Here is a 10,438-nt window from a genome sequence, read left to right on the forward strand (position 1 = left end):
GTCCCGTTTATACCCAACCCCTAATACTCATATAAGCATCCAACATATGTTTGAAGCTATCCAGCGTATTCGAGTTAATGATGATATTTGGTAACTTGTTCCATTCATCCACTACTCTGTTTCCAAACCAGTGTTTACCTATTTCACGCCGAAATCTAAATTTGTCTAATTTAAAACCATTGTTACGAGTTTGCTCCTGGTTGGATAGTTTGAGTACCTTCGTAATGTCCCCTTTGTTTAACCCTGACTTCCATTTATACACCTCTATCATGTCGCTCCTCACTCTACGTCTCTCGAGGGAATGCAAATTTAGATGCTTTAACCTGTCTCTGTATTGAAGGTTCCTATTGCCCGTGATTAGTCTTGTCATTCTCCTCTGGATTCTTTCCAATGATTCTATATGCATTCTGTAATACGGTGACCAGAACTGAACTGCGTAATCCAGGTGAGGTCTCACAAGCCCTAGATATAATTTTAAGATGACCTCGCTACTCTTGTAACTAACACTCCTTTGTATGAACCCAAGTACTTTATTAGCCTTGTTACGAGCAAAAACACATTGTTTACTTGGCTTAAGATTCCTACTTATCATTACACATAAATCTCTCTCGCAGTCGGATTCCACAATGGCATCATTGTTCATCTGGTAACTGGTTTCCCTGTTTACATCTCCTATACTGAGTACTTTACATTTGTCCACATTGAATTTCATCTGCCATTTTTCCGACCATTCGAAAAATTTGTTTAGATCTTCCTGTAGTTTTGCAGAGTCCGCGTCAGATTTAATTACACGTCCTATTTTAGTGTCATCAGCAAATTTACTTATGTTGCTGTCTATGCCGATATCTATGTCGTTTATGTATATAATAAATAATAATGGTCCAAGTACTGAGCCTTGGGGAACTCTACTAGTGACGTTGCTCCAATGCGATTTAGTGCCGTTTATGCTCACTCACTGTTTCCTGCCCCGTAATCACGCCCTAATCCATTTAAGGATATTACCTTTGATGCCATGCACTTCTACCTTTCTAATTAGCCTTTCGTGGGGGACTCTGTTGACGGCTTTGCTAAAATTGAGATATACCACATCATAATTGTGCCCCTCGTCCACCGATTCGAAAACTGATGAAAAGAATGTTAATAGATTAGTTAGACATGAATGCCCACTTGTTAAGCCATGTTGGGAATCATTGATCAACTTGTGCTTCTCCAGGTGGTTTCGAATAGAGTTTCAAATAATTGATTCTAGTAATTTACCTACTATTGATGTTAGACTGATTGGGCGGTAGTTAGAGGATAGTGATCTATCCCCCTTCTTGAAAATCAGTATTACATTCGCTATCCTCCAGGATTCTGGTACTACACCTGTTTTTAATGACATGTTAAACAACTTTGCTAAGGGCATACTAAGCTCATCCTTACATCCCTTTAATACTCTGGCAAATATCTCATCGGGACCAGGTGACTTATTAGGCTTCAGTTTGTGTATTTGCTTATTAACATCATTACTAGTCACTACTATCTCGCTTAATTTGTTTTCTTCAATATCTCAGAATAGAGTCGGTGCCTCGGGTATCATGTTTAAATTTTCGGTGGTGAAAACTGTTGAAAAATATTTATTCAGATTATTGTTCATTTCTCTGTCGTTATCAGTTAGCTCGCCGGTATCTGAACGTATTGGTCCAATCTTATCTCGTGTTTTAGTTTGATACATGTGGTAGAATCCTTTGGGGTTTGTTTTCGCCTCCCCTGCTATCTTCAGTTCATAGTTCCTCTTGGCTTTTCTTATCTCGGTCTTGACCCTACCGGCCAATACCTTATAATACTCCTGGAGGTAACTTTCGCCACGATTTATCCTTCTACCTCTAGCCTTCCTTTGCCAATAATGTTCTTTAAATAATTATTTATCCATTTAGGGTCATTGTTGTCTGATCTGTTTTTTTTTGCATGGTATGTTCTGCCTTTGTGCATTAAGTAACTCATTATTTAAATTGTCGTGGAACTCGGCAATCTCAGATCTCGTTATCAGGTCGGTGTCATCTGTCAGGTTCACATCCAAGCGTGACACCCCCTCTCTCAGCTGCCTCTTTAAACTACCAAAGTTTGCCCTTCTGAAATCTGGGACTTTAATGGAATTCCCTTTATGTCTGCCCTGAAAATCTAACTGGAATCTAATTTCTTTGTGATCGCTGTTTGCAAGTTCCTTCCCTACCTCGACATTGCTAATGAGGTTTTCTCTGTTCGACAGAACTAAATCAAGTATATTATTACCCTGGGTGGGTTCGGTTATATGTTGACTTAGGAAACAGTCCTGGATCGTTTCGAGGAAATCCTATGATACTGAGTTACCCGTAAGGTCAGTTCAATCTATTTGGCCAAGGTTAAAATCGCCTGCTATACAGACTTTGTTGTGTATAGAAGCCCTGCACATTTCATCCCAGATAAGTCGCTCATTAACTCTATCAAGATTGGGAGGCCTATATATTACTCCTATGATTAATTTTTCCCTACCGTAGATTAATTCTATCCAAAATGTTTCTTTATTCCGCTCAGTTTTTATTTCCTTATATATTTCGCTCTTCAGATTATCCCTTACGTAGATGGCTACTCCGCCTCCTACCCTGGACGGTCTATCTGTATGGAACAATTTGAACTCAGCAATTTGGTATTCGACAGGTAACTCACGTGAGTCTAGGTTGATCCATGTTTCAGTGAATGCTATTATATCGATTTTTTTCGGTACAAACCAAGACCCTAATATCATCCATTTTGTTTCTCTTACTTCTTCTGTTCGCGTAGTACACATTTAAGTTAGTCGTGTTCTGAGTCCTTCCTTTACCGCGTTTAGGTTTAAACTCCCTGTCTAATTTGATTTTGTCATCATTCCTAACACTATTTCCCTGTAATCTTTCACTTTGTTTACCCGCTCCCGCTGCAGTCTCCCTCACCCCCGTGTCCATATGTTCCCCTAGCAGTTTAAAGACTTCGATATCTTTTGAACTGCCCCCTCTAGAGACCCCGCCAGTGTTGCCACCCCTTCCCGAGGCAGGTATACTCCATCCCTAGCATAAAGGTCCCTTCTGCCGTAGAAGTTGTCCAAGTTGTCAATGAATGGGACTGATATTGACTTGCAATATCCGTCAAGACGGCCGTTGACACCAACTGCCCTTGACAACCATTCATTGCTAACTCTCCTTCTAGGCAGGACACCACATATGATAGGGATCCCTCCCTTAGTCCTAATGCGATCTATAGCTGTCTTGAACTTATCAAGAAGCTCTTCACTCCTGCACCGGCCAATATCTTTGCCTCCTGCACTGAGGCAGATAATGGGTTTGTTCCCATTACCAGACAAGATATTGTCCATCCTGTCAACTATATCCCCCACCCCAGCCCTGGTAAACACACTCTCATCCTAGTTTTATTTACACCACAAAAGGCTCTGTCCAAGTACCTTACCTGTGAGTCACCAACAATTAAAGTTTTTACACCTTCCTTGTCAGCCCTGTCTCTGACTGTACTAACGTCCAATTCGTCTATCAAGGGACCAAATGAGTTGGTACACTTAGCTGTTGTTGTCGTTGTTGTCGTATCCTTGGTGTGTTTCTTCACCACCAGTTTGGTCGTCCTCCTCCTCACAACCTTCCATTCCCCAGAGTTATCGTCATTCACCGGCTTTCTTTGTCCCGTTTCTTCCTTCATTCTTGCTATCTCTTCCTTTAATTTTAAGTTTTCTAACTCTAATTTCAGGTTTTTTTCTTTGGTATTCTGTAACACGGCCCACAGAAGGGCGTAACCTCGTTCACCAATAGCACTAGCCATATCCGATAATTATCTCCGGGAGCAGAGCTAAGCAGCCGTGACCTTTCCTCTAGTGAGGTCAGGAACGTGCCCTGATGAGTGAGACAAGGTGCACGAACGTGCCCTGATGAGTGAGACAAGGTGCACGAACGTGCCTTGATGAAGGTGCACGAATGTGCCCTGATGAGTGAGACAAGGTGCATGTACGTGTCCCAGTAAATTACAGAAAGTTAAGGAGCTGACAAGTATTACTATCCTGAGGGTAGCGATAGTCACAAGAAAGTGACAAAGTTAAATACCACCAGCCTGAGGGCAGCATAGTCACATGAATGTGACAAAATTAAAGATAAACACCACCAGCCTGAGGGCAGCATAGTCACATGAACGTGACAAAATTAAAGTTAAATACCACCAGCCTGAGGGCAGCATAGTCACATGAACGTGACAAAATTAACGTTAAATACCACCAGCCTGACGGTAGCATAGTCACATGAACGTGACAAAATTAAAGTTAAATACCACCAGCCTGAGGGCAGCATAATCACATGAGCGTGACAAAATTAAAGTTTATACCACCAGCCTGAGGGCAGCATAGTCACATGAACGTGACAAAATTAAAGTTTAGTATCAGAGTCTGAGGCCAGTATAGTCACAAGTACATGACAAAGTTAAGTATTAGCAGCCTGAGGCCAGCATAGTCACATGAACATGACAAAGTTAAGGAGATGACAAGCATTACTAGCCTGAAGGCAGCGATAGTCACATGAAAGTGACAAACTTAAATACCACCAACCTGAGGGCAGCATTGTCACAAGAATGTGACAAAGTTAAGTATCAGCAGCCTGAGGCCAGCATAGTCACAAGAACGTGACAAAGTTAAGTGTCAGCAGCCTGAGGGCAGCATAGTCACTAGAACGTGACAAAGTTTAGTATCGAAGGCCTGATCTGGTTTTGAGCGTGAACGCTCAACGAAGTGGGTGTTACCGCAAGCAGTAATGAGCAGGATGATACATAAACAAACATTATGTTACGCTGTAAGTCATGTCATGTTTATTGAGTGTGCCTGCCCGTATACAGTGTGTAGAGTATTGACATGATGGAGATGAGAGGCCCAGAGAAGGTTGGAGTGTGTAAGGGGAGTTTTGGTTTATGTATAATTATAATAACCTGACTCAGCCTCCCACCGAGAGAGGGTTAGCAAGGCGACAGCAGGTGTATCGTCACTGTAGCTATTCAGACCACAGAGGCAAAACCTAACCTGGTTCCTCTGTAGTTATTCGGATAACAGACGCAGCACCTAACCTGGTTTCTTTTGAGACTTTCAACATGTAAGTTTAACTGGTACTTACTGTATTTTGTACACAGGTAGACTGTGTCCATTGCATCGCTTATCATTGTGACGACATAAAAATATGGAAAATTATGTACTCATTGTAAGTGTTAAGATTAGACTGTTTACATAGCTATCATTGCTATGTAAATATATATTGGATTAGACATTTAAGTGATTGCCTATGTAAGATTTATTTGAAATATTAAAATGAATTGTATTCAACAGGTTTGACCGAATTATAATGTTCGAGGTCAACATCACAAGTTTCATTAAATCCTTTAACAGCCCGGATGGTGGTTAAAATATTATCATTCCTTTTATTATATGTGTTTAATACACTAAAATTATGGAGTTCCGAGCATGTAGAGTAAAAATGAAAAAAAAATTAGACACACTGTAACTTTGTATTTCAGTAAATTAGTATTGGTATTTATTTTTATAACAGAGAAAATTCCATACTAAACGTAATATTATTAATAAGTAAATAAATTATTGTTATTTAAATTCTCTTTAAATTTGTTTTATAAATTACTTTTAAAATTCAATATGAATTAGAAGAGCGAATAAAAATAAAAAGTAATAAAATAGTTACCTAAGGAGATCATGCTATAGATTGTCAAGCTATTCAAACCTATACCAATAAAGATAACTTTTTCCAATACACTTTTGTGCATTTTGTGTCTTTCTATCAATACTAATAAATCTTCCAAATTCCAAACTTATTAGTAGTCATTAATACATTAATACTTCATTGGTACGGTTCTGCTTCAGAGAGTGTCGTTGTAGACACTATTAGAGTAAGGAAGGTCGGCTAGACGCTCAAGGTATGGGAAAAATTGTAAAGACACTTGTGGTTTGGGGAAGAGTTGTAACGGTGGCAAGCAATGTACAAGTCAGGTTATCCTCTGCAGATTAGCCCAACACATCGCTGACTCCACTCTGCCTAAAATGCAATGTGGCTTCCGTAAAGATCGCACCACAAATGATATGATCTTTACCGTCCGTCAACTACAAGAAAAATGCCATAAACAGAACCGTGACCTATACATAGCTTTCATCGAATTATTGAAAGCTTTCGATACCATCAATACAGAACTGCTCTGGACAGCTCTCTCTAAGCTTTGTGTCCCTCCATAATCTCTTAAATCCGTAAGAGCTTCTGTGGGGACATGCAAACATGTGCACTTGCATGGGACAACAAGTCCAAACCCTTTAGTATTGAAGTCGGCGTGAAACGGGGGTGCGTTTTGGCACCCGTCATCTTCAATGTCTGCCTCACAGCAATGATCCTGATCAATGAACTACGATGACGGCGTGAAGATTCAATTCCGCATAAACGGCAACATGTTCAACCTTCGCCGCCTTCAGTCATTAAAAAAAAACGTCTACCTCTCACATCTTGGACGACTGCTGACGTCTGCATGCTCGTTGCTCACTCCCAGAACCCTCGAACAAAGTCTCTCGATTGTCTCCGTAATATATCAGGATATCGGATTAAAATTAATAGAAAAAAAAAACGAGACAATTTTTCAACACAGACGCGCAGACCCACCACCTGCATTACACCTTCATATTACCTACCTCGGTATCATTCTTACTCCCAAGCAAAACATCGACGAAGAGATCCAGGTTCGGATCCATCTTGCAGGTGCCTCCTATGGTCGTCTGCGCACCAGAAGGCTCAACAGTAACAGTCTCAATGCTACAACCAAGCTTTCTGTTTACCAAGTATTTCTGGCGAAGCGACACAGTTGCAATGGCCGTAACACGTCATTCGCATGCCAGAGCACCGACGTGCCAGATCCTCTACGAGCAGCTGCTCGAGGCAAGCCCCAACTAGGAGGATAATGCAAAAGGTTCAAAGACCAGCTCAGAATGGTGCTAAAATAATTTACATTCCTGCAATGGATCTTAAACTATTGCATCCAACCCTAGTCTATGGCACTCCACCTGTACCAGAGTCGTCAAACATCTCGAGAACGAGCATGATAGGGACTGGTGTGCATGTATGGAAAAGAGACACAATCGCACGCCAAGAGACCACCGACCTAACCCGGTTTTGTCCTACCCAATGTGTGATAGACTCTGTGGGTCAAGGATTGGACTCCACGGCGACATCCAATGGCACCGTCAACAACATCCCTAATTCACCACTCATCATCATCATCGATTTCATAATGAAGCAGAGTCGTCGTCGGGTACGACGGGCAGCCTTAAGCTAGCAAAAGATACTGGGGAAATGGGGGAAAGTTGTAACTGTACTAGGGTATGAGGAATTTTGTAGAGGCACTGGCGGTGAGGGAAAGCTGTTAAGGTACTGGAGTTGCGGTGAGAATTCTATAGGCAATTGGGGAGAGGTTGTGAAGTGAAAGGGACTTGAGGGTATTGCTGGAGGTGAAGATAGCTTAACCACATGCAGGCGGATAATATTAGGAAGAAGAGTACATTTTGTAGAAAAATTAAATATAGTACGCTGGATTTTTAGACAAAATATTCAAGCTTCCGAATATGGAACGCAGAGACATGAGCCTTTCATTTAACGTTATTTTCACAGCGCTATAAATCGCACAAAACTTCAAACTTTAATCAAATTTACATAGATATATTAAAAGAAAATTTTAATAACTAAGGTTTATGTCAATATTTCGAGATTACTGGCCCCAGATTTTAAGTCATAATACACAGTAGTTCAATACCTCTGGAGATATTTGGAAAATAATTTGTTATTTATTAAACGAATTAACCTATTTTCTTTTTTAACTTGGAAACTAAAGTGGCGAAGTGTTGTAGTAGTTCGAATGAAATAATAATAATTATATTAATAATAATAAAAATAATAATAATAAAAAAAATACTAGTAATACGAATAATAATAATAATAATAATAATTATAATAAACGTAATATTAATAATAATAATAATAATTATAATAATAATAATAATATTAATAATAATAATAATAATAATAATAATAATAATAATAATAATAATAATAATAATAATAATAATAATAATAATAATAATAATAATAATAATAATAATAATAATAATAATAATAATAATAATAATAATAATAATTATAATAATAATAGTAATAATAATAATAATAATAATAATAATAATAATAATAATAATAATAATAATTATAATAATAATAATAATAATAATAATAATAATAATAATAATAATAATAATAATAATAATAACACCATATCCATATCTTTTCTCTATCGACAGTCACTCACCACACTTATTGAGATTCAGTATCTTATTAATGTTTTGTTTGGCCATTTAGGGTTTTGTTACAATATATTGAAATATACATTGAGCATATTCTTGTTTCGTAATTATTATTGTTTATATGCCAAGACTTCTATATCATTTCTGTACCAGGTGTAAAAAATGAGATTATTGATGCCAGTTCAAGTATATGTACAATAGATTACCATTTATCGTGACGTTCCAGATAAGTAAATTTAATCAAGTTCTGTCATGGACTGTTTCAAGACTGGACCTCCAATGTACATGTTTGTAGAAGACAAGGCAGGAAGCATGACAAGTCACCTTATAGCCGTGAGGTATTTTCTCTAGTAAAGATCATCACAGTTCCTTCATTAAAAGCTGCACTTTATACAGGTTTGTTAAAGTAAATGATTTGTACTTGGTTTAATGTAATTTATTAATATTATAGTTATTTCCCATAACCTCGATATCCACCGCCACCTGAGCCACCTCCACCACCTCCTCTATTGCCACCTCCAACACCCCCACCGAAGCCTCCTCCACCAAAGACACGTCCGGAGCCTCCTCCACCGTAGCCGCCACCTCCGGAACCACCAATACCGGATCCGCTTCCACCATAACCACCTCCACTGAAGCCTCCTCCGCCAAAACCTCCCCCGCCTCCACCGGAACCGCCTCCACTGAAACCGCTTCCACCATAACCACCGCCACCGAAGCTTCCTCCACCGAAGCCACCTCCGCTGCCACCTGAACCACCTCCACCATAACCGCCGGTTCCACCACCGCCGCCTCTGCCACCACCTCCACCCCTCGCTGCACCACTACCCCCTCCACTATAGCCACCGCCGCCACTTCCACGGCCGCCACCTCCTCCACGGCCGTCTCCACCTCCACGTCCGCCGCCACCTCCACCATAGCCTGGCACGGCCAGGCAAGACACTGCTAGCAGGGTCACGCCCAGGAACACTAAAACCAACCTCTGAAATTGTACAAAGCTACATTAATAATAATTATAACCTTATTATAATGAACAACGAGAATAAAGATGAATGACACATATCTCTCATTATTGATTTATAAATATATTAGGTAATAGGGTGTCGATATCAGAGTGTAATATGAGTGAAGGAAGTTTTAGGAAGACCACGGATGTGTAGAATAAATTAAATTGAAAGCTGAGTCCCCGGAGATACTGATATATTCGGGCGTGATGTTAGAGGCTACTACACTTTGCTGGAATTTAACGAATCATTATTAATATATACATATTTTTCATGTAATTAATTACTGGTTATGAATATCTTATTTATTGCGTCCCATGTTATTTGTATGAACAAAGAGCGAACGATAGTTGCTGAAGAATTATTTAACACGATTAGCAGATATTTTTACACCCATATTCACTGCCATAACAAATTTAATTGCAGACATTTCCTCTCTATAACTTTCGTGTTTTGGAATGTCGGAAAAAGACATATAATTAGTCCTACATTTATAATTTCTTCTGATAACTGTCTTTTCTATTAAAGGGACACCCATTGCTCATATTATTATTCAGGAATAGAAGAGCATTGAATAGAGCAGAGAAGGGGTACACACTGTCGCAAGATTCACGTTTCCTCATGATCCATAATATGCATTATTTTTAATTTCCTGTATCACGAACTGAACACCACTTTAGAAGACCAATAAAAACCTTAATGATGAACAGTGATGGAAGTTTACTAACACAATTGCACAACACTCAGGTGTGTTTTTGAATAACTTCATGATCGTGGGTGACAACTAATGAACACAGCACAAATGTGATAATTATTGCCGACGATAGATAATGACAAGAGAAGCCACATCAGGGATAAACTGATTTTGATTCAATTCATTCTACGTCTCAGCAGTACCTGATCAAAATAGAGTTGGTTATGGGAGAGGGCACCTGACTCACGTATCAATGGCAAAGTAATAGGAGACGCCACTTACACCATTAGTGATAGAGGCTATACTAAGTCTTACCATATTGGTGATGTCAGTATCAAGTTCTGTCACGAACTGTATGAAGATGAT

The 10,438-nt window shown here is 39.3% G+C and overlaps 1 protein-coding gene across 1 annotated transcript in view; it reads right to left on the reverse strand.

Moving 5' to 3' along the window:
• Window positions 1-7,306: 7,306 nt before the first annotated feature.
• LOC121862636 (glycine-rich cell wall structural protein 1.0-like) overlaps window positions 7,307-10,438 on the reverse strand; it is a 13,627-nt gene continuing 10,495 nt past the window's right edge. The window contains exons 4-5 of the mRNA XM_042360955.1: window positions 8,840-9,343; window positions 7,307-7,365 (exon numbers count right to left, since the gene is read on the reverse strand). Coding sequence (XP_042216889.1) covers window positions 7,307-7,365; window positions 8,840-9,343 — 563 coding nt within the window. The remainder of the gene's footprint in view (window positions 7,366-8,839; window positions 9,344-10,438) is intronic.

The sequence above is a fragment of the Homarus americanus genome, unplaced genomic scaffold (assembly GCF_018991925.1).
Source record: "Homarus americanus isolate GMGI-L3 unplaced genomic scaffold, GMGI_Hamer_2.0 scaffold31037, whole genome shotgun sequence".
NCBI classification, from domain to species: domain Eukaryota; kingdom Metazoa; phylum Arthropoda; class Malacostraca; order Decapoda; family Nephropidae; genus Homarus; species Homarus americanus.